Genomic DNA, 27929 nt, shown 5'->3' with positions numbered 1-27929 from the left:
AAACAACCCATAAACAAATTTGATGTTGAATTTTGTTCATACTATACACACATTTGTCATGGATTTGCACAATAGAAGGTGGAATGGGGTAGTGGACTGCCTCTTTGGAAGAGAGACATTTCAAAAAGCCAAAAAGAAAAAAAACCCAAAAACATGAAAAGATAGGGAGTGAAGTTTTGATTGCCCATACCATGCCCAAACATTTTGCAAAGACCCAGGAGAGAAAATGAAGGTTTGGCCATATTTTTCACCTTTGATAGAAAGAGCCAAACAAGGTGAAAAGTGGGAGCACATTGTGCTCCAACATAAAACAATGGGATATGATGATTTGGGCACCACAAAATTGTTAACAAATTGGATCCCTTGCCCAATGACAGGAAAATCATGCCCTTTTTTCATTGAATTCCTTGAGTGGGTTCAGCTGTCCTCTTTTCTTTTTTCTTTTTTTCTTTTTTGTTTTTGTTTTTGTTTTTTTTTTTTGATGAATTGAAAAAAAAAAAGGCACATAGGCATGCAGAAAAGAGGGGCTAAAATCATGGACCCAAACATCTAAAAATAATAATACCCCAAAAAGCTTGCCATCATGCCAACACACACAACACTATGACCAACTACACTTAAATTTTGTGAAGTGAAAGCCGCCCACCAATCAATTCTCTCTTCTTCTCTCTTTTTACATCTCACTCTTTGAATTAAAAGTAAGCAAAAAGGCATCAAAACCAAAACATTTTTCTTTTTCTTCTTTTTAGCTGAATTAGTTTTCAACTATCTCAAACAAGATATGAAATAGTCTCTGCCATATCAAATCTATTATGCATTATTTTCTCCACAGAATCGAATCAGTAAATGTATTTAAGAAACATAGAGAAAATATTGGTTTTTTGCTGTTCTCATGATCCTGATATTTCTCAAATGTACCCATTCATTTAATGTAATATTCAATGGGAGATTACCTATAAATATTCTCTCTCCCCCTTTATCTAAAGCTTTTTGTGTATATATAAACTGAATTCAGGGACATGAATGCCCCACAAGGCGACACCTCTTTTTTCAGACTCACCTTCCATTCATACTGGTGATACATCATACGACTTTTTTTCTTTTTGGGTTTTTCTTTTTAGGAGTTCAATAATCTAACACGGAAGTGAAGCGCAAAGAACCATAACAAAGGTGGGACAGAGAGCAATCTCTCTCTCTCTCTCTCTCTCTCTCTCGCTCTCTCTCTCTCTCTCTCTCCAGTTTTTTCTCTCTAGAATGGGTTCTTCATTCCTTAGAATGAGAGTGTAGCTTTGCATGGTGGTGTGGGCTTTCTCTGTCTAGCAGCTTCTGCTACGTTCTCTTTATCAAAGGGGACTGTTTGCCTCGGCAATCTGTACAGGGTTCGCCAAACGATTTTACAGGAAAAACCCAGGTCAGTGCCTTGGATTTTCTATCCTGGGTTTTCCTCCGATTTCAATTTCAGGACCTCTTCTTGTCAGCTTCTGTACTCTCAAGATAACATAGAGAGAGAAGGCTAGAGCACTCAGAGAGAGGAAAAAAACAATTTTGTTTCTCTCTCTTTCTCTCTCTGTCTTCGTGGCTCTGTCTCTCTCCATTTTCTGCGTTGATGATGCAAATCTGTTTGTTTCCATGTGCAATGTGTCTGCAGATTTTCTCTCCAAATACCCATTTTTTCCCTGCCATTTCCAGATGGTGAAATGCCCCTCTCACGATTCGATCTCTCTTGCTTAACTCACCACCGTCTCAGTGTTTTCGACCTTCTTCTCCTCCTCCAAAATTTCTTTTCCGATAATGGGTATCGTTCTTCTGCTGAGTAAATTCATATCGTCATCTTCCCTCACCTCCTCATCTCATACCCTGTTGAGAGCAATTAACGGGTTGCCCATATTGGAGCTGTCATCAATTTGCATCAATTTGACATTATTCCTTGTGTTTCTCTTCATCGTATCAGCTCGTCAATTTTTCGTATGTATTGGTCGAGTTCGAATAATTAAGGATGATTCTGGGGCGAATTCTAACCCAATTCGGCGTAGTATTGATAGGGAGATTCGCGATATTGAGATTGGTAAGGGTTTCATAGCTACGGTGTCCTGCTGTTTCTATGTTTTGTTATTGCAAGTTTTGGTGTTAGCCACTGATGGGATTGGCCTAATCAGAGGGGCTTTGATTGGGAAAACTGCAAATTGGTCGCTTCTTTGCTTACCTGCAGCTCAATTCTTAGCTTGGTTCGTGTTGAGCGTTTCGGCTCTCCATTGTAAATTTAAGGTGTCTGAGAAGTTCCCTTTGCTGCTGAGGGTGTGGTGGTTTGTTTCATTTATCATTTGGTTGTGTTCAGTTTATGTTGATGCCAAAGGGTTCTTCAGAGAAGGTTTAAACCATGTGAGTGCACATGTTTTGGCAAATTTTGCTGCTTCCCCTGCCCTTGCTTTTCTGTTTTTTGTTGCAATTCGGGGTGTTACTGGTATACAAGTGCGCAGAAACTCTGATCTTCAGGAGCCATTGCTGCCTGAAGAAGAAGCAGGGTGTCTTAAGGTCACACCTTATAGTGAAGCTGGGCTCTTTAGTTTGGTCACACTTTCGTGGCTGAACCCACTGCTTTCAGTTGGGGCAAAGAGACCACTTGAGCTAAAGGACATTCCCCTTCTTGCACCGAAAGACCGTGCCAAAACTAATTATAAGGCTTTGAATTCGAATTGGGAGAAATTGAAGGCTGAGAATACATCAAAACAGCCTTCTTTAGCTTGGGCAATTCTCAAGTCATTTTGGAGGGAGGCAGCTTGTAATGCCGTCTTTGCTGGTCTGAATACTCTTGTTTCCTATGTGGGTCCTTACATGATTAGCTATTTTGTGGATTACTTAGGAGGAAATGAGACCTTTCCTCATGAGGGATATATTCTTGCTGGAATATTCTTCTCAGCAAAATTGGTGGAGACCTTAACTACAAGGCAGTGGTATCTTGGGGTTGATATTTTGGGCATGCATGTGAGATCGGCTCTAACTGCAATGGTTTATCGCAAAGGACTAAGGCTCTCGAGCTCAGCCAAGCAAAGCCATACCAGTGGGGAGATTGTGAACTATATGGCCGTTGATGTTCAGAGAGTGGGGGACTACTCTTGGTATCTTCATGACATTTGGATGCTTCCCCTGCAAATAATTCTTGCCCTCGCGATTCTATATAAAAATGTTGGAATTGCTTCTGTTGCTACATTCATTGCCACCATTATATCAATTGTTGTTACTGTTCCACTTGCAAAACTGCAAGAAGATTATCAGGACAAATTAATGGCTGCCAAGGATGATAGGATGAGGAAGACTTCAGAGTGCCTGAGGAACATGAGGATTCTCAAGTTGCATGCTTGGGAGGACAGGTATCGAATGAAGCTGGAGGAAATGCGTCATGTGGAGTTCCACTGGCTCCGGAAAGCTCTCTACTCGCAGGCTTTTGTTACATTCATTTTCTGGAGCTCACCCATTTTTGTTGCTGCCATCACCTTTGGTACTTCAATTTTGTTGGGTACTCAGCTCACAGCAGGAGGTGTTCTTTCTGCTCTGGCCACTTTCAGAATCCTTCAAGAACCGCTTAGGAATTTCCCCGACTTGGTCTCAATGATGGCTCAGACAAAGGTTTCTCTTGATCGAATTTCTGGATTCTTGCAGGAGGAAGAGTTGCAGGAAGATGCAACCATTGTTCTGCCACGAGGCATCACAAACATGGCCATAGAAATAAAAAATGGAGAGTTCTGCTGGGACCCTACTTCTTCAAAGCTGACATTATCGGGAATACAAATGAAAGTGGAGAGGGGGAGGCGTGTGGCTGTATGTGGAATGGTTGGTTCTGGGAAATCGAGCTTTCTCTCTTGTATCCTCGGAGAGATTCCGAAAATCTCTGGTGAAGTAAGCTGGTTTTGACTGAACTATCTTTTTCCTTACATCAAATTCCCTTTCTGTTGGTTAGTGAAGACCTTTTTGATGGGCAACAGTTGAAAACTTGTAATGTTATTTTGCTTATATGTTCAGGTTAGAATATGTGGTTCTGCTGCTTATGTCTCTCAGTCAGCTTGGATACAGTCTGGAAATATTGAAGAAAATATCCTTTTTGGCAGCCCAATGGATAGGGCAAAGTACAAGAAAGTTCTCCATGCTTGTTCACTGAAGAAGGATTTGGAACTATTCTCGCATGGAGATCAAACCATTATTGGTGACAGAGGCATAAATTTGAGTGGTGGCCAGAAGCAACGAGTGCAGCTTGCAAGGGCACTCTATCAAGATGCGGATATTTATTTACTTGATGATCCCTTCAGTGCTGTCGATGCACACACTGGTTCGGAATTATTTAAGGTTAGAAACTCATGGAATTGTTGATATTGCAATTAAAATGAATGGATTTTGGCTAAAGCTCTTACATGAAACTGCAGGAGTACATAATGACTGCACTAGCTACTAAGACTGTGATTTTTGTGACCCACCAAGTTGAATTTCTGCCAGCTGCTGATATGATACTGGTATGGGATTGTCTTTTGACTTTAATTCTATATATTGCTAGTTCTGACACTCATATGTAATATGTTAATGTGCACAATGACATTCATGTATTGTTCCTTGCATCTAGACATGATGTAATAATCAATAAAATAGAAAAGCTTCAAGGCTGTGCTTTTTTTTCTTGAAAAAAAAATGGTTGGGGAGTTAAAATATTACCATACACTAATTTTAACATTTTATGGAAGTTTCCTCTAAACATAATGAAATTTTAGTGAAAGTTCAAGAAATCATGCAGTGGCAACTTAGACGATTTTTCTAATATGAAATTTTAGTTGAGAAGTTAGATTGATTGTTTGACCAAAAAAGAGTGCCTGTTTCAGCCTTTACTAGAACATTGAGCTTTGATATTTAATCAGAATTGGACCCATATTTGAAGTTGATCATCTCAGACGTAAAGAGTTTATGTGTATCTTTCCGTTTTCCTTAAAGAAAGTAGCATCTCGTTTTTTCTGATTGCTCGACTTAAAGAGGGGAGATATTTATTTATTATTATTTTTTTCCTTCAACTTCATGCTTTTATTTCTAGAATTACTATTTTCATCGGGTTTTATATAAAATTGTCTTTCTTTAGCTGAAAGAAGGTAATCCATAGAGGAAGAGATTAGATTGTGGTGCTATGGTCTTGAAATCTCCAATGTTCATCTCCATTCTGTGCAGGTTCTCAAGGGAGGGCATATCATCCAAGCAGGAAAATATGATGATCTTTTACAAGCTGGAACTGATTTTAAAACTTTAGTCTCAGCTCATCATGAAGCAATTGAAGCTATGGATATTCCCAGTCACTCATCTGAGGATTCAGATGAAATTATGCCTCCTAATGGATCTGTTGTGTTAAAATGTGACACACAGGCAAATAATATTGAAAATTTAGCAAAGGAAGTGCAAGAGGGTGTATCAACTTCAGACCAAAAAGCAATTAAGGAAAAAAAGAAAGCAAAACGTGCAAGGAAAAAGCAGCTTGTTCAGGAAGAGGAAAGAGAAAGGGGAAGGGTCAGCATGAAGATCTATTTGTCATATATGGCTGCAGCATATAAAGGCCTATTGATCCCACTGATTATCCTTGCACAGGCTCTGTTTCAGGTGCTTCAAATAGCTAGTAATTGGTGGATGGCTTGGGCAAATCCACAAACTGAAGGCGGGCTACCGAAGACAAGTCCTATGGTCCTTCTCGGTGTTTTTATGGCCCTTGCTTTTGGGAGCTCTTGTTTCATATTTGTTAGGGCTGTTCTGGTTGCCACATTTGGTCTAGAAGCTGCGCAGAAATTGTTTGTAAAGATGCTTAGAAGTGTGTTTCGAGCACCAATGTCTTTCTTTGACTCTACTCCAGCTGGACGTATACTGAATCGTGTAAGTTTTCTGTTGACTGATCATACCCTCTTAAAATATGCTCGTCCTTTTTATATTACAATCTATGTGATGCTTATTTTCAAATCGTTTTCCTTCTTTCACATTATTTATTGTCATATGGATCATTTGTGATTTACCAGGTGTCTATTGATCAAAGTGTTGTGGATCTTGACATTCCTTTTAGACTTGGTGGGTTTGCTTCGACGACTATACAGCTTCTTGGTATTGTTGGTGTAATGACAAAAGTTACCTGGCAAGTTTTACTCCTTGTCATTCCAATGGCCATTGCTTGCTTGTGGATGCAGGTAAATAATGACTGAATCTCTAATCTTAAATTTCTCAATTTTCAAAATGTTCCACTCTTTATGTATGTTTGAGATGGTTTCATTCTCTGCTTTAGAGGTATCAAGAACAAAAAATAGACAACACACAGATAAAAACACATCTAAGACCACCTCCTAATCCCCTAAAAAGAGCAAAAATAATAAAAATGAAATAAAAACCATTTGCTGACCTGAACTTAGAACAAAATACCAGCTATTAACTTGAAAAAGAGTTGGAAGAAAAAATGATTTTAAGTAGTGTCCTCTAAATTTTGTTTACATATGACCATGATAAGAGTTTACTCAAGTGCCATAAATAACAGTTAAGGAGTCTTTTCTTCTTCTTTATCATACAATAAAACCATGTTATTTGAAGGGTTTGACTTCCTTTGAACATGAAACTTTTCATGGGGCAGAACAAGATGCATAACGTTTACATATCAAACAAGATTTCCCGCCTTCCTGGTATGTGCTTCATCCAATATTGAAGCTGGTCTATTAAAAATCCTTTTTAGGAATCCTTTCATGGGCATGGAATTAGGATTCACCTGCTGTGATGGCCAATCCAACCAGAAAGAAAAAACAAAAACAGAATTCATTCCTATTTTCCCTCCCAGACACATTCATTCTCTTTTGACACAGAGAATCAAGAGGTTGTTTTCCTAATATATTATTAGTCTTATTAGTGTTCCTAGTGGCACACTTCTGTTTGTGGAGAAGTCTCCTATACATTGATGCTAACTAGGTGAACAGCAGCACAAAAGATCTCTCATGTCCTTTCTCCATGCATGTTGCCCTGCTTTTGCCTCTTTCCAGTGGGAGATATAAAATGTCTAAATAAGTGTAAACAATCTGGCAATGGAGCTCTTCTTCAGTCATCTTTTTAGCCTACTGGGTGGCTAAAGGTACTTTGTGTCATGCAAGGTTTATACAATGTAGCCCTTAATCCCTCTGCATTTTATTTCTCATTCTGTTTGGTATTGTAAGTGTACGACTGTAGATGTTTCTTTATCATACTCATTCTATAATGCAGAAAATGGAAAAGGGAAAATTTTGGACTAGAGGTCAATAACGGGTACCTTCTGCTACATTTTACTATTCTAAGCATCATGGCCTATAAACTTTATTTTATTTGATTGTTAGCAAGGAACAACTACATAATTTTAGTTGGTAGTGAATGTTAATATCTAAATGAATAGTTTTTTTATTTTTTTGTTTTTTAATTTTTTTATGCTGTTTGGACCTGAAGTAAAATTTTAAGCATTGTGTACCTGAATGCAGAAATATTACATGGCTTCATCAAGGGAACTGGTTCGTATTGTTAGCATCCAGAAATCTCCAGTTATCCATCTTTTTGGTGAATCAATTGCTGGGGCAGCCACAATTAGAGGATTTGGACAGGAGAAGAGGTTCATGAAGAGGAATCTTTATCTTCTCGATTGCTTTGGTCGCCCCTTCTTCTATAGTCTTGCTGCTATTGAATGGCTCTGCCTGCGCATGGAGTTACTCTCAACCTTCGTGTTTGCCTTTTGCATGATTTTGCTAGTGAGCTTCCCACATGGAAGTATTGACCCAAGTGAGTTTTGCTTTTTGCTAAGTGGATCAGCTTATTCTAATTATGAATCTTACTTGCTCTGTACATATGTTCTATGAGACTTTAGATAACACGAGTTCATACACTATTTGTTTGGGGAAGTGGGGACATGAACTGATCCTTTACAACTGAACTGGTGATACTTTTATTGCTACGCCCACACTTCCATGGCCCAGTTACATGGGCTAAAATATAAAAATATCTCCTATATTTGTGTGTGTGTTTCTGGCTCTGTGTTTCTGTGTGTCTGTCTCAATGCATGCATTTAGTATCTTAACAAAACTGGATTTGTATACCTCATCTCATGTTACTATGGGAACCAAGCTTATGTGCATATGGGGTTTTTAGTGAAGGAAACTAGAAATAGTGAATTTTGATAACTTCTAATTTTGGTATACTATTGCTAATAGTGGCTGCTGGTTCTTTACAGGCATGGCAGGCCTTGCTGTTACTTATGGCCTTAATTTGAATGCTCGACTATCACGGTGGATACTTAGTTTCTGCAAGCTTGAAAACAAAATTATTTCCATTGAAAGGATTCACCAATACAGCCAAATCCCAGGAGAAGCTCCACCGATCATTGAGAACTCTCGCCCTCCATCCTCGTGGCCAGAGAATGGAACAATTGAACTGATTGATCTAAAGGTATGTGCTGCAGTTTCATCTTACCTCCTGTATGCATTCATTCTACTTCTTGACAAGGTGCCATATCTATTTATACTTGGTGGCATGGTTCCAAGTGCAGCTGTTTGTTTTTATATGGTGGGTGTGCATGCATGTGTTTGTAAATTTCCTTAAGCCCTGCTACAGTTCGAGGTTTCATGCATTCAAAAGGTGCCCAAATATGTTCTTAGTATGTCAGAGTTGACCATTCATCATTCATGAGTCACCTAGTTAAGTTAGCTTCTTGGTTCAAGTAGTTATTATTATTTAGAGTTCATTTGACAGTACTTTTAGAAAACAATTCTAGCTTAAAAAGTGTTTGGAAAAATTTAGAAAGCACTTTTAAAATGTTAAAAATCACTTGTGGTGCTTCCTGGGGAGCACTTGATAGGTGATTCTTTCAAAAAACGCTTTTAGAGAAACAATTCTACTAAAAACACTTTTCCTCTTCATGGGATTTTTCATATTTATTTTTACCGTTTTTCGAATAAGATTATGACACACATTGGAATATAAAATATTTAATTATAAGGCTTTCCATATGTGAGAACTCAGCCAAGTTCTAACACAACTGACTATTTTTAAGGGACACAATTGCAATGTGAAGTGCTATGCAAGTGAGATAGCAGCACTGCAACTTTAACTTTGGAATCCTTGACATCTTATATAAGGCTTATCCTAAAATCCCAAACCTTGAGTCACCAAGCTTAGTAATGCGTAGTTCTTGAATTGATGGAACTTATAATATCATTGGTTATAAAAAAAAAGTGTCATAATGTGCTCCATACACATGTTGAACTAAGTTGAGTGCTTCTCAGGCCTATTAAGTTATGGTGTCGTTACCATTCAGAAGCAACAAGTCTTGTAGTAGTATAGATCATACTTGCATAACCTTTTTTTTTTATGGTCGTGCCAAGACCCAAACTTGGAACCCCCCCATATCCCCTCCCCAAACCCTTGCCACTTGAGGCAGGTCTGGATGGCATACCTAAACTCGCATCGTGCATTCCTTTCACACTTTCAGTTGTTTCTTCATCATTTAGCCATCAGCACCCCCATATTTTCTTTCTTTCTTCTAGTAATTACTTTTTATTTTTTTATTAATCAGTTATAATTCAAAATTTGGTTAATTAAAGAGAAATGGACTTGATTTGCTAGTTTGCTCAAACTACAGCCTCACTGAAAAGCTTGGGTCTTGGTTATTCTGATTTTTGTTTTTGTTTTTTTTTCTCCTGAAAGAGAAGTGTGGGAAAAGAATGAAATTCAAATTTGTAATTTTACGGATGTAATATTTTTGTTTGGATAAATTCCAGTTAGTAGTGTATATTTTGTTTTGTTGTTGTTTCATATGCATAATATAGGCAGGGAATAGTGTCATGGCACTTTATTTTTTACTCTTCCTATGACCGTCTTTCTTTAGAATAGAACCTGACTTCAGTTTAATAAGCTGGATTCAGGCTGCCAGAATTTTTTAGGATAAAAAAAAAAAGTTGGTTTCTGGTTGCAATATTTATTTATTTAGGATTAAAACCTAATAGAAAGAATATTTTATAGCTTAACAATTTTTTCTTATAGTTGGAGTGAAAAGTTCAGTCAATGCAAATTTGTTCACAGAGTTTCCTGCTGATTAATCTGTTCTTATAGGTCCGCTACAAGGAAAGTCTTCCTGTTGTGCTTCATAGTGTAACCTGCAAATTTCCTGGTGGTAATAAAATTGGAATTGTTGGGCGTACTGGAAGTGGTAAATCGACTTTGATCCAGGCGCTATTCCGAATGATTGAACCAGCAGGTGGGAAGATCATAATTGACAACATTGATATTTCAACAATTGGCCTTCATGACATTCGTAGCCGTCTGAGTATAATACCTCAAGATCCTACCTTGCTTGAAGGGACAATTAGAGGCAATCTTGATCCTCTTGAAGAGCACTCAGACCAGGAAATTTGGCAGGTAAAATTGCCATTAACCATTGGCTTCCAAGCCATTTCACTTTTTTATTTTTTATTTTATTTTTTTGTCTTATTCCTTGATATATAATTGTTCCAAAGGTCCTGAATTTGTTAATATGCCCACAATAACAAATTGCTCCCACTAAATACTGTCTTGATGTGGTACAGGCACTTGATAAGTCTCAGCTTGGGGATGTAATCCGCCAAAAAGAGCAAAAGCTTGATACGCCAGGTACATACACATTTTGAACATCAACTTTGCCTACCATCAACAATGTTTGTAGAAGCTTTTTGAGGTTGTTTGTAGCTAATTAGTCAGTTGTATTGTATGTGAAATTGACAGTGCTCGAGAATGGAGATAATTGGAGTGTTGGGCAAAGGCAACTGGTTTCCCTGGGCCAGGCTTTGCTTAAACAGGCAAGAATTTTGGTGCTTGATGAAGCGACTGCTTCAGTTGATACAGCCACAGATAATCTTATCCAGAAGATTATCCGAACTGAATTCCAGAACTGCACTGTATGCACTATTGCGCATCGGATCCCAACCGTTATCGATAGCGATCTTGTTCTGGTCCTCAGTGATGGTATTTGCCTTTATCCCACTTCTTTAATTCAACAGATAAAATTTTGTGCCAGTGCAAAAGATAATTAGTAGCTAATAGTTTTGAAGTGATGGTAGGCAAAGTTATATGTCTGAACCAGATTTCTAAAATTTTAAGTTTCCATTTTGATTGCAAGATGTTTTTAAAACTGATTAATGGTTCTATTGAGAATGTTGTTGGGCTACTGAGGTAGGATTCAACAATTTCAACCTAAACCACATGGTTGGAAAGATTTTAAGATCATTACAATCTTGACTATCCTTTTATTTTGCAATTTTGAGATTATTGTATGATCATGTTCTGAACTTATTGATGGCATTAGGTATAGTTGGAAACAGTTCCTTCGTCATTCACCAGTATTTTTATTAGACTAGGAGAGGATGAGAATATTTATATTGTTGTCTTTAGGGAACTTGAATTGACAGATGCATTGGTGAAGGGTCCAATTTTTGGAACTAGTTTTATGTCTTTCAAAGTCATGGGAGTCCCTTTTGTGCCATCAATGAAGCTTTATACAGCACCAATATGGGAGTAAAAGTTTTTCCTAGTTGTCAGAAAAATTAAACCGAAAAAAAAAAAACAAAGAAAAAGGAAATAGTTCTTCATGGCTGCAATCTTCAGCAGAGAAGACGAATCATAATAAAAGGAAACTTGAAATCTTGGTAACTAATTTAGGTTGTAATGCTCGCTACATGGTTCTGCATCTTGTTTTTCATCCATTCTCTCCCTTGGAAACAAGATACAACGTTGGGGATTTCACGGTTGTGTTTGTTTTTTTTTTTTTAATCATTTATATTCCACTGTTAGTTTGTTGCATACCCTTCTTGTTTCATTGCTTTTTTTGCTGTACTATTGAAAATCAGAGTTGCATCTGCTTCTGTTTTGTATTGCTGCTTGAATTTCAATGTTTGAAAAAGAAAATCCATGATATATTCAAGAGAATTTGGGATTAAATGATGAAACTTGAGATCTGCTAAATCAAACTTCTGAGCATTTTATGGTGTATAAAAGGTCATTTGAAGTATTCTGCCATTTATGTTGATAGACAGACTCTCCATGTGAGTGCTAATGGAACTTGATTTTGGGAAACTTGGCAGGTCGAGTTGCAGAGTTTGATACGCCAGCACGACTATTAGAGGACAAATCATCCATGTTCCTGAAGTTGGTCACCGAGTACTCATCCAGGTCAAGTGGCATTCCAGATTTTTGAATTAGATGGTGTGCCTCAAAACCTTGCAGTTATAAAAGCAACAAGAACATACAACTACTCTAAGAATACTGCTCTTCTTGTGGTGGCGGCAGCGGCAGCTTCAGCTTCTGGAAAAGAGATGGGAGACTAAAAGGGAACCACAGGCCAAGAAGAAGAAAACAATTTGGTTTAAGTGTTGAAGAGATAATTAGTAGCCACTTTTAAAGCAGGACTGGAGGATTCATGCATGGTTGGCATATGCCTTCATAGAGAAAATAAGTCAGGGTTGGGAGAGGTTGGTAATAATTAGGTGAATAGTAAGAAATGCGGCCCATTTGTTTCGAGAATGTGCAATAAAACTAGGTTCTTGCTTCATTAGTTTTACTTGTAGAGCATTAATTAGAGAGTCAAATGTGTATTCCACTGTTTCAACTGCAGAAATTATGTTAAACAATTCTGCATGGTTCAAATTCCAGCCCTTGTTCTTCTTGCATTCTTACTCTCTCTGCCCTTACTTAAATCATGGCCAACCTATTAAAGTCTTTGTACTTCCATGTATGAATCTTTAAACTCTTGAAAATCATTCTCATCAATCATGGTAAGAATTCGATACACACATGTATGACCTTGGAACTTTGCTACTTTCATTCATATCACATGTTACAACAATGATGTATTGTATGGTTTTTACAAAAATGTACAATTGAATAAAGCATCTGACCATTCGGTCCCCTAAACTAATACACTCCATGCTCTCATACTTCCTTGCCCAAGCTTTCTCCTCCTTTTGGCTTGATAGGAGTCTTCATCAGACCTTATTCCATTCAGAGGAAAAGAAAACCCGCCTTAACCCACTGCCTTCAGCCTTGCCCTGTACATAGTATACACTTCTTTGCCCTTTAAAACTTGAAACTTGATGTTCTGACCCGCCTTATTCCATTAAGAGGTTGCTTACAGATCTCTGGCCTTCCTCTGATAGAAAAGGGTGCCGCAATAGCATAAGGGCTGACCACCTCTCGTCAATGTCCCTATGAAGACAACTTTCCAAGAAATGCCTCCCTTGCTCTGAAATGTCACTTGGAAATGCTGGGAGTTCAGGGCTGTAAGCTATCCGCCTCAGAAGATCTCTCATGTCGGACCCTTCAAATTGTTCACAACCCCAGACCAGCTTCCCAGTTATCATTTCTATCACCACACACCCAAGGGCCCATATATCTGAAAGCCAACACTGCATGTTATGTGTCAATAATTCAGGGGACATGTATCGGAAAGTACCTCTCACCCCACTGCATCCCTCATCATCCTCATCTGCAGGGTCATAATAGGCTTCCTTGGCCAACCCAAAATCACCAATCTTTGCTCTGAAACCATTGCAACAAGTCGGCACTAGTAGAATATTATCGGGTTTTATGTCGCAGTGGACATAACCATGGCCGTGAATATAACAGAGTCCTCGAACTATATCCCGAGTATAGCACCTCACCTCATTCTCCGGCAATCCAACCCCACCAGAATTCCTGATCCGACTACCCAAACTACCCCCACAACACTTCTCCAGCAATATATTGTAGTAAAGTTTTCCGTCACCCGACCTTGTGATTTCATCCCCATAACAGCGCACGACATACGAACTGGAATTCAGAACACCAAGAATCTCCATTTCTCTGCGGAGGGATGACGCTTTGGAGGTTTCCGCTGATTTCACCGCCAATTCAGAGGGCATGATGCAACTGCCGCCATTATCATCAATGAAAACAACCGGTGATTTTGATCTCAATTTTGCAGAGTACACAGACGCAAAGCTTCCTTGGCCCAGCTTGTGGCTTCGAATCCAAGTCAGACCATCAGAATTGTCCAGGCCTCCTCCATGAAAGAAGATCCTCCTCGCAAAATTGAATGGAAAGCATCTTCTGATCATCCATTCGTAATTGTCGTCATCCTCATCCCTACGTCTTTTCGCCATCCCCATGTTTATCTCCGTCATCGCAGATGAAGTACTTTTTCTGAAAACAGAGGGAAGTCTTGGGTTTATAGGGTTCTTGGAAGATCCAGCTGTTAATAAATTGAAATCCCAAATGCTCTTTCTAACCTGAAAAAGGCGGGATTTTCAAATCCCTAACGGTCACACAACGCGGGATTTCCAACGGTCATACAAACGCGGGAGCATAGTTTTAAAAGGCTCAGCCTAACTTCTAAATCCAGCCCTGTTTCAACTCCAAACAGAGTTTCATTATCTCAAAACCTTAATCAACAACCTGATTATCTCGAATTAAATTTTAGATTTCTCTAAAAAAATTTAAATTTTTGGGTCAATAAAATTAAAAAATTTATTAAATTTACATAAATTGTTTTTCATTTTTTAATATTTTGTGGAGTCAAAGAAAAAATAATGTTAATTCAATAAATTATATTTTATATATAACTTTTAATTTTTTTATTTATTTTAATTTTTCCATATAAAAATTAAATTATATTTGATTTTTAAGAAGAAAAATATTTAAAAAATAATTTTTTATATATAATGTTATTACAAAAAATATAAAAAAAGTGAAATATAATTATAAATTAGTTATAAATTTATAAAATTTTAAATTATTTAATATTTATATAAAAGAATTGAAATAAATTAAATAAACTTGAAGTAACATATAAAAATGATTTATTGACTTTAAATCTATTTTTTTTTCTCCTTTTTTTTTTTTCTATTTTTCTTCTTTTTCTCGCATTTTTCTTTGAATTTTTGTAATTTAAACATTACTCAAACAATTTAAAATATATAATCAACTCAATAGAATAAAATTAATAATTTTTTAGACTTATGATTGACTTGGTCATTAACAACTTTCAAAGTTCATTAAACAAAACCATGGAATAAATTAAACACCCATCACTTTCCCAAAACTTCACTTTCCATTTGTTGGGAACATTTCTTCTCATATAGGATTACCACATTCCAAAACAAAGTGATGGTTCAAGGCCTCATGGCTCCTTCCTTATTCATACTGTTAAACCTATGTGAAGATCCTCTGAAAGGTTTAATTGGATGTGAAGTTGAAGTTGGAGCATGTGGTTTGGCTGAAGAGGAGAAAGGAGTTGAACCCAAGCCTTGATGTAGCCAGATCAAACTGTATAAGGTTATCCTCCAACTGGTACCCTCCAATAACAATTGAAGTTCTGGGTGTGGGGACTCTCTTTCACGTGTCAGACCACGTGTCGTGCGCCCTCAATACTGTTTGGATAGATGTCGTAGTGCCTAAAGCATTCTACTCGGACCACATATGCACCTTGCAGATAACACCAAGCCCCCCAGAGCGGGCAACATCTTCTAGCTAGCTTCCAAGTCTCCTTTGCTACATATAATTGTTTCCATTTGACATGGTAATGACTAATGGGATTTTCTCCTACCCTTACATCCATGTCAATGGATTGTCTCACACTGCCCCATACCTCTAGCAAGCTGAAATGACGGGTAGCTGCATCATGATGCATCATCTGATGACACCTACTAGCCGCTTTAAATTGTGATGATTGCCCTGCCACCTACAGGATAACCATCATTGCAGAGAAAATCAAAGTGTCAACTCAGCACTACAATGACTCCCTCTAAATCACTATAAAAGCCCTCCTGAAGCATAACCTAGGTACACACATCTAAACTGGCCTATTCACTCTCCTCTCAAAAGGGTTCCAACCCACCTGTGTTTGACTTAAGCTTTGGATGGGCGTGTCCGAACACCCTATCCGGACATCCTTTATGCAGGGAAGAGGCTCTACGTGACACAACACAAGGGAGATCTGACTCCAGTTGATCAAGCATCAACACTGGGGTTTTCTCCTCCATCAACAAATCCAAGGCACAACACATCACCATTGACAAACACCATTGAATTCGCTCTGAAAATTCTCCAGACCATGCTGTTGTTTTGCAGAACAAGACCGATGGTAGGAATAGTTGCCCCGCCCTGTGTGCTATACACATTCTTTGAGTTGAAGTAGATGTTGAATGGTGCTACTGTTGCCACTCTAGTGATGTTCATGGAGGCGGTCGTGCTGATGAAGGCCTTAGTGAAGGCACTGTAAATGGAAGTCTCCATGACAATGTAGGGGTTGACTGTGTTGATCTTTGTCTCTCTAACGCCTTACTATTAATGGACAACAAGGATGTGTTCAATGGGAACCTTTTCATTTATCTAAATGGAATTTACTCCAAATAAATATTCTATAGAAGACTCGCCTTGAGAGTAAGTGGAAACTATGCTCACAGGATTGAGAATCAGTGGGGTGTAGATGAGTAACTGAGAGGCGTCCACATTAAGGAGCAGCTCATAAGGGCCATCACCCAAGAATATGATGCCATCAACTATGGTTGAAGAAGACAGACATATGGAAAATTTTCTATGGAAGTTAAAAGCAGAGGCGAACTGTGAAGGAAGTGCAATATGCATCATGCCCTTGGCCCCACTAGCAAGGCCTTCCAGGAGGGAGGTTGGAGCATAGGAAAAGAGGAACTTGGACACAGAGACTGATCTACCTGGGTTTGACCCATTAGTGGCTTAGACTGATACAACATCTACAACAAGCTCGTCACTGGAGGCAGTGCGGGTCACTGTGTTATCCGACAGGACACCGCATGTGTTGTTGTTGCACCCTAGCTTAGAAGCTGAGAAGAAATTCCCATAGCCACTGGCCTTGGCTACTAAGCATTGGGCTAACTTGTACTGCGTCGGGCGGTATGAGGAAGACACGTAATTTTGCTCACAATCAACGCATAAGAACTGACCCCCAAGATCAACCACAAGTTGGAAAGGCACAAGGGGGGTCATTTGGTTGATACTGGTCACATATTGGAGAGTAGAGCCATCTTTTGAGATGGGAACAACAAAGGCATGAGGCCTGAACGATGACTGAGCATTAGAGGATGAAACGAAGAGTAGGGAGGAAAAGAAGAGAAAGTAGGAAATAGAGGAAGCCATGATAGAGTTTGGTAGCTATAAGAGAAGAAGGAAATGGGCATGGAATAAGAAGTGGAAGGGTAGTTATTTTTACAGGTTGTGCTGGGTGGATGGAGACTTAAGGTCAAGCAAGGCTAGCCGTCTGGCTTTGGTTAATGGCATGAATCATGACAAACAAAAACAATCTAGAAAGGTTGTTGTGGAAACTTTTCAAACTTGGTTTGAACCATAGTTTTTAAAGACTCAAGGCGTAAAGGAGTCTTGGAGCCTAACGCGCAAGGTGAACCGAAGGCGCGGGCTTTAGTGAAGTGAGTCGCACTCTAATTTACATATATATTTTTAGATAATATAATCAAATTTAACAATCATTTATTTGTCCTAAACACATAAATCGTCAAATATCATCCAAAACTTCAATTTAATCAACATAAAACAGTAAAATAAAGAACTCCAAGCATAAATAAAAAATAAAAAAAAAATCCAAATCCATATTGTTAATAGCCTAATACATATCCAAATCCAAAGTTTCTAAACCAAAACATGAAATTTGTCCACAACAAGCAATCATCATTCCTCTTCTAAATCAACAAAATCATCATCATCATCATCATCACATTTGTAGTCTACCCCATCTTCTTCATCTGCTGAATCAACCATGTCTCCATCTTCATCTATTAGTGAATGAGAAGGAAAAATTCTAAAAATTGAAGCTATCTTCCTCATTGGTGGTATTATGTTTGAGTTTGCTCTAGCACTAGCTCTAGTATCAAACATGGCCTCCTCAGCTCCAGTAGCTCTAGCAACATCACTCCATGTCAAATTACATCAAACACAAAATCATCGTGTGCACCTCCATGAGAATCCTCATCTTCAATTCTTCCTATCAACCATTCATTGTTATCATTTATATCTTTCAAAAAAATTGGGTCAATGGTGTTACGTTCATTGTATCTTATCTTCAAGGCTTGATTATACTTAATATATATCAAATCATTCAAGCGTTGATGATCTAACCTATTTTTCCTCTTGCTATGAATCTGCAAAAATTCATAAGCTCATAAATATATTTTAAAGTTTTAACTTTTAAGTCACATTCAAGACTCTATTAGACTATTACTTGTAATTATTTTGGTCACTTACATTTTCAAAGATGCTCCAATTCTGTTCACAAACTGATGCACTGCATGTTAAGTATATGAATTTCATTGCAAACCTTTGCAAATTTGGAGTTGAAGTTCCATATGCAGCCACCATTCAACTGTAGTATAGATATTAACAATTTAGTGAAACAATTCACCTATTTTAGCAAAAACACAATCTAATAATTTAAATAAACAAAACTAAATAACTAACCTAATGCTCTAGTCTTCCTTGTCCTAACAACTAACTCATTCTCGAATAGTCCTTGGGCATTTGTGTACAAACTCACTTCGGCCACAACTTTTTCTTGCTTAGCAGGGTCTCTTGTTAGCCTTAAGATGTATTTATACAAATCACTCATAATCTCTGCATCATGCTCTATTTCTGGTTTATCATAGAAGAATTTTGGGTTCAAAAAGTACCATGTTGCATGCAAAGGCCGATGAAGCTGAATCTCTCACCTCTTATCAATGATGTTGAAGATTTCTTTGTACTTCTCTTCATTTCCATTAAAACTTCTCACAATTGTATCCTTAGCTCTATTCATGGCCTCATAGATGTATCCCATAGGAGCTTTTTTTTCACCATCAACCAAACGAAGAACACGAACTAGGGAACCCGAAACTTTTAAGCAAAATACAATAGTATTCCAAAATGAAGGCATTAGAACTATGTTGGCTATAGTTTTCCCTTTCTATTTTTTTGCTTATTTACTATCTGACCAATTTGAGTTTATAAACATCTTCCTCAAGTTGTTTTTTTGTTCATGCAATCGCGACAATGTGATGAAAGCAGTTGCAAACTGAGTCTTAGCAAGCCTAAGCAATTCCCTTTGTCCAGTAAACCGCCTCATCATGTTGAGTAGCCCTGAGTGATTATAAATATACTCATTTAGTGATATAGCCCTCTCCAATTTCCTCTAATGTTTGGTAGCTTTTCAATATCTTCCAACATCAGGTCAAGGTAATGTGCAGCACATGGTATCCAATACAAATGCAGGCGCTTTAATTCTAACAACCTCCCTATGTGACATTGTAGATAATAAATTTACATAAGTTCTCAAGATAAATAATTAAAATTTTAAAAGTAAATAAAAATTCAAGAAATAGTATTTATTACCTATTATCACAAAACTTGAGTGATTATCTATTATAACTTGAATAACATTCTCCTCACCAACTTGCTCAACCTATTTGTTAAGTAACTCAAACATCTTTTCTCCCATCTTAATCATTGAAGAAGTATTAATAGATTGCATTAACATGGTTCCCTTTGATTAATTAATCAAAAAGTTCACCAAAGTTATCTTTTTCCTATCGGTCCGTCCATCCGACATAATTGAACATCCATTTTTTTTCCATTCCACCATATGATCTTTCATCAAATCTATTGTGAGAGCCAATTCTTTCTTAAGGGTAGTAACTCTTATCTCATGAAGAGTTGGTCTCTTTATACCCACACTATATTGGCCAATAGCCTCAATCATTGGTTGGAAACTCGGATATGTGATTGTATTAAATGGAATAGCAACCTCATACATCCACCTTGTGATAACCATACAAGCTCTTTCTCTTACTTTTTTTTTTGTAGGCATCATTGATGGTAGTTTGTTTCATTTTCCCACTTCTTCGATTTTGAACAACCATCTCTGCATTAGGAGTGAAAAAATGATCCATATGACTTTTTTTCTTGGTTTCTTTTTAAGAAAACAGCCTACCACCACTTCCTCCTCGGTTACTACCTCCACTATAAATGTTGGTGACATTCATTCTACTATTAATCTCCTCACCAAAATCTTCATCTTCTAAATCAAACAAATCTTCATTAACATTTTCGCTTCCCATATTCATTTGTTCTTTTTTACTTTTCTTGGAACTCATAAACTCTTCCATTTCTTCTCTAACATGTTCCGGACATCTTCTACACTTTTTAGCATTTCTATATCCACTAACAAGATGTTGTTTGTGTTTATATATGCCTTCTTTGGTTACTTTATCACAAAAAATGCATATGATTGTGTTCAAATTTTTTTCATTAACCAAACGAGTATACTTCCATTCGGGATCTCTTCTTCCACTTGCATTAGAGTCCACTTGAGTTTCACTCTCATTATCCATCTTGTAGATAAATTATCTATACTACAATAAAATAATTATAATTAAAAAGAGAAAAAAAAATTTTTTAAATGTATATCACATTAACAAAAAATATGCATATGAGTGTTTTTTGTTTGTTTATTTTTATTTAATAAAATTTTCATGTCAAAATACAGTATTTATATTTATACTACAATATACAATACTTATATTTATACTACAATAAAATAATTATAACTAAATTAAGAAAAAAATAGAAAAAAAAAATATACATATCACATTAACCAAAAATATGCACATGAGTGTTTTTTGTTTGTTTATTTTTATTTAGTAAAATTTTCATGTCAAAATACAATATTTATATTTATACTGCAATAAAATAATTAAAATTAAATTAAGAAAAAAAAATTAAATGCATATCACATTAACATAAAATATGCACATGAGTGTTTTTGTTTGTTTATTTTTATTTAGTAAAATTTTCATGTCAAAATACAATATTTATATTTATACTACAATAAAATAATTATAATTAAATTAAGAAAAAAAATTTAAATGCATATCACATTAACATAAAATATGCACATGAGTGTTTTTTGTTTGATTATTTTTATTTAGTAAAATTTTTATGTCAAACTATAATATTTATATATATTTTTTAAATGCCAATGAGAGTTATAAGACAAGAATGGAAAAAAATGCAGAAAAGAGAAAAATACTGAGGTCCCGAAAAGGTACGTGACTATTTTTTTCTCTATTTTCCTCTATTTTTCCTCATCTTCTTCGTCTTTTTAACTTCTCCACTGCACGGTTGAGGCTAGGGCAAGATTTGGGAGTGGTGTAGGGTTCAAAACAACAAAAAAAGGGGGTTAAAAAGGAAAACATGGCCAAAACAATGTCGTTTTGATCCCAAAAAATCAAAATAAAAAATTAGGGTTTCTCTGCCTTCAACCCTCTGCAACCCGACGCGGCACCTTCGTGAAGGCATCGGAGAATGGCATCGCACCACTCGAAGCTTAGGTATGCCTTAGGTGTGCCTTTCACAACTATGGGCGAGAATTTGCATCTCTCATTGACCGAACCGATCCACACCTTTTTCAAACCGTTGGAGCCGTCTCCATTTCAAAATAAAAAAAATTAATAAAAATAAAGAATATGCAACTCTATATTTATTCTCATCCAATTAATGAAAACTGGATATGTGAAAATAATTATTTTAATTTAAATAAGGTTAAATTTAATTGTTGCTAAGAATGAAGGTAAACAATAAAACTAAAAAAAATAAGGTATTTAAATAAGAAGATACATTAACAATTAATAAGAATAAATATGAAAAATACAATTAAAAGATGACATAATTATAATTATTTTTCTTGAACCCTATAAACCCAAGACCGAGGGCTTTCATTTCAAGCTTGAAGACTTTCCTCTACTTGAAATAGAGGTAGCTCCAACAGTCTGAAAACGCAAACTCCCGCCTTGTGTGATTGTTAGAGACTGGAAATCTCGATTAACAATTAATAAGAATAAATATGAAAAATACAATTAAAAAATGACATAATTACAATTATTTTTCTACTATTTTAATATGCCATACATTAACTTTCAAGTCTTGATTAATTTCCTATGTTCACTCAATTATTCTTTCTTTTAGTTTTGATCCTAAGTCGTGCTCTAGTTATTTACTTTCTTTTATGTTCCACAATAAGATACGATATGAAAAGCCCAAAATTGGTCCAAGGGTTTCCTTTCATATTTAAATTTTTTAACCCTTTGGTTCAATGATTTTTAGGCCTATTTTTTTTTCTGGTTTTCTACCCAATTTTTAGGCTTATATTAATATCCAAGTACGTAGTGGGTATAAGTATTTCATCACTTTCATAGATGATTACCCTAGGTATGGTTATGTTTTGTCTTATGCATAGGAAATTTGATGCCTTGGAAAAATTTAAGGAATTTAGGGTAGAATTGGATAAACGATTAGGTAAATGCCTCGAGACACTTCGATCTAATCAAAGTAAAGAGTACATGTTAAATGAGTTTAATTTTTTCCTTAGAGAGCATGAGATTATATCCCAATTGAGTGCCTCTGGAATACCACAATAAAATTGAGTAGCGAAAATAAGAAAGCAAACTCTATTGGACATGATGAAATCCATGATGAGTTTTTCAATACCCTCTATATAACTTAGACATTGGTAGATATCTTCTGAACTTTAGTTCCATCTAAGTCAATACCTTTGACTCCTATAGAGATGTGGATGAATCGTAAGTCTAGTTTCATCATATTCACATATAGGGGTGTCCAACACATGTTCTAAAGCCAAAGGTAGATAAGTTGGAACCAACATTAGAAGTTTGTTAGTTTGTACGATATCCAAAAGGGACTAAGGGTTATTACTTTTATAGTCAAGTTGATTAAAAGGTGTTTGTGAGTACAAATGTCAGATTTTTGGAGGATGACCATATGATGAGTAATAAAACAAAAGGTAAGGTCAATTTGAGAGAACTAGATGAGACTCCCATAACAACATAAAAAACTATGGATCTAATACCAACCATTCTTATTTTTAGTACACAAGTGTCTCGATGTAGTGAGAAGGTTATTGTTCAACCAAACCAATTCATGTATTTGGGAGAGTTCTTTGAGGTCACTTAAAAGAAACATGAGATTGATCCCACATATTATGATAGTGTGATGAGTGATATGGATGCACATCTTTGGTAAGAGGCTATAGAGGCAGAGTTGGAATCCATGTATTCTAACCAAGTTTGGGAACTTGTAGAAACACTTAAAGGGATAAAACTCATAGGATGCAAGTGGTTCCATAAGAGGAAGAGGGGACTAAATGGAAAAGTTGAGACCTTTAAAACTAGGCTTGTAACGGAGAGTTATAATAAAAAACCTAGCTTCGACCATAAGGAAACCTTTTCACCAATAATCATGCTCAAGTCTATCAGAATATTTCTATCTATTGTAGCACATCTCGATTATGAGATATGGAAAATGGATGTTAAGACTGCATTCTTGAATAACAATCTCGATAAGAGCATCTATATAATGTACCACACGATTTCATAGGAAATGACTAAGAGCATATGGTTTGCAAGTTGTATAAATCTATTTATGAATTAAAGCAAGCATCACACTTATGGAACAAGCGTTTTGATCAGGCTATTAAGACTTTTAACTTTGATTAAAATAAGGATGAACCTTATGTGTACAAGAAAGTGAAGTAAAACATTGTGGTCTTCAAGGTCTTGTACGTTGATAACATTCAATTCATTGGTAATGATGTAGGGATATTGTCATCAATTAAAATTTAGTTATCTACTAAATTCTATATGAAAGATCTAGGAGAAGCAAAGTATATTCTTGGGATTAAGGTTTTAAGAGACTATTAAAATATGAATTTGGCATTGTCTCAAGCCACTTACATAGATACATAGATAATTGTTTGGTCAAGTATATGATACAAGGTTTCAAGAAGGGTTTTCTACTCCTCATTCTTAGTATTAGTGTCCTAAGACACTTGTGGAAAAAGAACATTTGTCAAAAGCACCCTATGCCTCAATAGTTGGTAGCCTCATGTATGCAATGTTATGTACTAAATCAGATATTTGCTTTCTAGTAGGTATGGTGAGTAGATATCAATTAAATCTAAGAGCAGAACACTAGATAGATATTAAGCATATACTCAAGTACTTTAAGAGAACGAGAGATTATATGTTTGTGTTCCATAGTAACAAGTTAGTACCTAAAGGGTACATAAATTCAGACTTTCAATCTAATAAAGATTCTCATCAATCTATCTCTAGGTTTGTAGTTACCTTTGGTGGTGTGGTTGTTAGATGGAGAAGTGTGAAGTAGTCTTGCATTGGTGACTCCTTTATGGAAGCCAAGAATGTTGCAGCTTCAAAAGCAGCAAAGGAAGTCGTTTGGCTTATGAAGTTCCTTATGAGATTTAGGGTAGTATCCTTGGTTGTGCAACCCATGATACTATTCTGTAACAATAATGGGGTTGTGACACAATCTAATAAACCAATAAACCATTGAAATAATAAACATATTGAGATGAAGTACCACTTAACTCGTGATATAGTTTAGAGAGGTGATATAGTGGTTGAGAAGATACCTTTTGTAAAAAACCTGACGAATCCCTTCACCAAGACATTGATAAGAAGAGTCTTTGATGGTCACAAAAACAATATATATGTCTAATGTGTTTGAATAGAGCCCTTAAATTCATGACATGATGTAATAGATTTGGAATTCATTATTTATTTAATAATATTTTAGTTTCATTTTTATTTATTCATATTTCATACTTACACTTTATGAGCATTCTTATCTGCATCTTTTGCATTGTACATGACTTAGGTGCATTAGGAATTGCAGGGAAGATCCAAATTCCGGGTTCCTTGCAATTAGATGACCTGTTCACAGCCGGTTCATGGGTCTAGGCAATCTATTAGAGGTTGTAGTACACTATCTCCTAATTTGAGGGATAATTAGTCTTAGCTATCAGGATAGGTTTCTCATGGTGTGTGCGCTAGTATGTATGATTACACATTGGACAGGATCTACGGTGAGTCACGACTTAAGGTTATCAAGTACTCATGACTTCACCAAGCTGCTTTATTGTGTTGTCTCTCAACCTTGAGAGAATATTGAGTTTGTACTAAAGTTTGTAGTGGTTTTGACCTATAGATGAAATCATAAGCTGATCATATATTCCCAATGAATTGAATTACTATTAATGAAAGCTGATAGTAATAGGTATTCTCAATAGAGATACTATGATATCTCATGGGATTGAGACAGTGTATCCCATTGGGTGTTCTTAAGAAGGTGTGTTTCTAGAACCTATGATTATAGCGGTTCCTTAAGTGGAATTTGGTATAGACTATTTGAAAGCTAAGACATGTCAATTGAATACATAATAGGAGGATTTATAACTCAAGGATGGTAAAGATAGTCTTGAAATACTGATAGCTTTCACCTTGTTAGATTAGGGACACCAGTTCATGGGGAGACTGAATGCAATGGATAGTAAATGATAGACTCGAGCACATAATGTCTTGTTGTTATTTACATAGGATGTTGGAGTTCATATGTTGGAGTTCAATTGATTCTCTATAGTGAGATGTTGAATCAACTTCAGAATTGGATTTTGAGAGAGCTAGAACTCCTATGGGTCCCAGTAGTTCCCGCTTTGAGCTCATATTCCTTGTTAGTACAGGTTATGAGGGTCGAATTAGCTATAAGTTCACTTTTGTGTATAAAAGTGCTTTGGTAATTACGCAAGGTTACATAAAGGTAAGTGAACAAGGTCTCTAGATTCGACTAATTGATTAATTAGTAAACCCTATTAGGTTAATTAATCAATTAGGACTTAATTTGAACTAGATTAAGTGACATAAGCCTCTATGGGCTCAAGTCACTTAAATCTAGTTAGGAACCTTATAAATACCCCATAGGGGTTAGGATTTCCATCATTTTTTGTCTTCCACTATCTAAAGAGAAGAAAATCATAGCTTCTAACTTCCTTTCATCCCCATCAAAAGTGTGCTAAGATCAAAGAGAGTCATCGAGCAGAAGATCATGAGTTCATGAGACTTCTAATGACATCAATTTGATTATTTAACACTTGGATTCAAGGTTTGAGAACATCCAAACCTAAAAATTAGTACTTTAACCCTAAAAGATCAATTTTTGAAAAATTAGTATTACTTTTGTTGCTTAGATCTAAGATGCCAACATGATATGTAGTTGGTTTGCTCTAAAGACATGATGCTTTGAAGTTTAGCGGGATAATGTTAAGATAGATCTCCTAAAAGTATGACATGATGTAACAAAATTTGGAGTTTGTTATATATTTAATAAAATTTTATTTTCACTTTAATAAATTATTATTCCATACGTTATATCTTACGAGCATTCTTGCATGTATCACCTACATTGTACATAACTTAGTGCATTAAGAGTTGCCCGAAAGGTCCAAGTCATGAGTTCCTTACAAGTAGATGATTTTTTTCTCAACCAATTCATGGGCCTAGGGAACTCATTAAAGGTTATAGTGTACTACCTCTTAATTGGAGGGATGACTAGTCTTAACCATCGAGATAGGTTTCATATTGTGAGTGCACAATGTATATGATTACACATTGAATAACACCTATAGTAAGTTATGACATAAGACTATCAACTAGTCATGACTTCATTAAATTGCTTCATTATGTTGTCTGTCAAACTTGAGAGAATACTAAGCTTATACCCAAGTTAACAGTGGTTTTGACCTATAAGTGAGATCCTAAAGTGACCATATATTCCCTATGGTTTAAGTCACTTTTGATGGAGGTTGATAACAATAGATATTCCCAATAAAGGCACCATAATATCTCATAGGATTGTGACAGAGTGTTTTGTTGAGTGATATTAGGAAGGTGTTTTCATATAAACTATGACTATAGTAGTTCCTTAAGTAGAACTTGACATAAACTCTTTGAGAGCTAAGATATGTAAGTTGATCACACAATAAGAGGATTTGTAATTTAAGAATAGTAAAGATAGTGTTTAAAGGCTAATAATTTTCATCTTGTTAGACTACAAACACTAATTCATGGGAAAACTATACACAATGAATAGCAGGTCATAGACTTGAGCACTTAGTGTCTAATTATTATTGACATAGGGTACTAGAGTGCAGTTTATTCTCTATAGTGGGATGTCTAATCAACTTCATAATTGGATTATGAGGAAGTCAATATAGTCCTATGGGTCCTAGTAGTCTCTGTTCAAGCTCATATACCTTATTAACACGATTTATAAGGGTTGGATTGACTCTTAGTTCACTCACGTGCATAAAGACACTTTGGCAATTATGCTAAGTTGCAAAGGGATTAGTTAACGATATCTCTTGGTTGAGCTAATCGATTAATTAAATGACTTTGTGAGGTTAATTAATCAATTATGACCCATTTTGGGTAACATTAAGTAACCCAAACCCATGTGGGCTTAAGTCACTTAAGCCTAGTTAAGAACCCTATAAATATTCCTTAAGGGGTTAAGGTTTTCATAGCTTCAATCTTCCACCAATCATAAAGAGAGAGCCTTAGCCTTTATCCTCCATTTCTCCCCCCTTCCCCCCAAAATATTTATGTGCTAAAGAATAAGGATGTAAAAAATCTTGGGTGTATAAGACTTTCGATAACTGTAGGATTGATCTTTACCAAAAGTAATTTATTAGGAACATCTAAATTTTTGGTAATGTTTTCTAAAACACAAATCTAAATCCTTTTGTGCTAAAATTTGTGTTTTTGCTTCCATTGTATAGGATCTAGAAGCTTAGGAAAAAGTTCATGCACTTAACCTAATCCTAGGATAAGGAACGAAGTGATCCAAGATTCTCGATATCACTATTATGTCATTAACATAAACAATGAGGATGATGACTTTAATCTTGGGAACCCTAAATTACTTTGTTCCTTGGCCTTAGATCTTGTAGGGTACATGCTATCTATCCTAGGCTC

General features: G+C 36.1%; 2 protein-coding genes and 1 pseudogene across 2 annotated transcripts; 1 reads left to right on the top strand and 2 right to left on the bottom strand.

Annotated features, from left to right (window-relative positions):
• The first annotated feature begins 1030 nt into the window (after positions 1–1030).
• LOC100258320 (ABC transporter C family member 5) lies at positions 1031–12683 on the top strand. The gene is made up of 11 exons (XM_010654122.3): positions 1031–3894; positions 4018–4338; positions 4416–4502; positions 5200–5889; positions 6030–6194; positions 7494–7788; positions 8237–8451; positions 10114–10419; positions 10587–10650; positions 10762–11001; positions 12117–12683. The coding sequence occupies exons 1-11, from the start codon at positions 1792–1794 to the stop codon at positions 12227–12229; spliced, it is 4599 nt and encodes a 1532-aa protein (XP_010652424.1). The 5' UTR covers positions 1031–1791; the 3' UTR covers positions 12230–12683.
• A 262-nt stretch (positions 12684–12945) lies between these two features.
• LOC100253184 (mitogen-activated protein kinase kinase kinase 20-like) lies at positions 12946–14172 on the bottom strand. Its single transcript, XM_002269602.3, has one exon. The coding sequence runs from the start codon at positions 14169–14171 to the stop codon at positions 13140–13142; it is 1032 nt and encodes a 343-aa protein (XP_002269638.2). The 5' UTR covers position 14172; the 3' UTR covers positions 12946–13139.
• A 1062-nt stretch (positions 14173–15234) lies between these two features.
• LOC100248050 (probable aspartic proteinase GIP2) lies at positions 15235–17181 on the bottom strand (annotated as a pseudogene).
• Positions 17182–27929: the final 10748 nt, after the last annotated feature.

Source organism: Vitis vinifera, chromosome 7 (genome assembly GCF_030704535.1).
Source record: "Vitis vinifera cultivar Pinot Noir 40024 chromosome 7, ASM3070453v1".
Classification (NCBI taxonomy): Eukaryota; Viridiplantae; Streptophyta; class Magnoliopsida; order Vitales; family Vitaceae; genus Vitis; species Vitis vinifera.
This window is presented reverse-complemented; position numbering and strand designations above follow the sequence as displayed.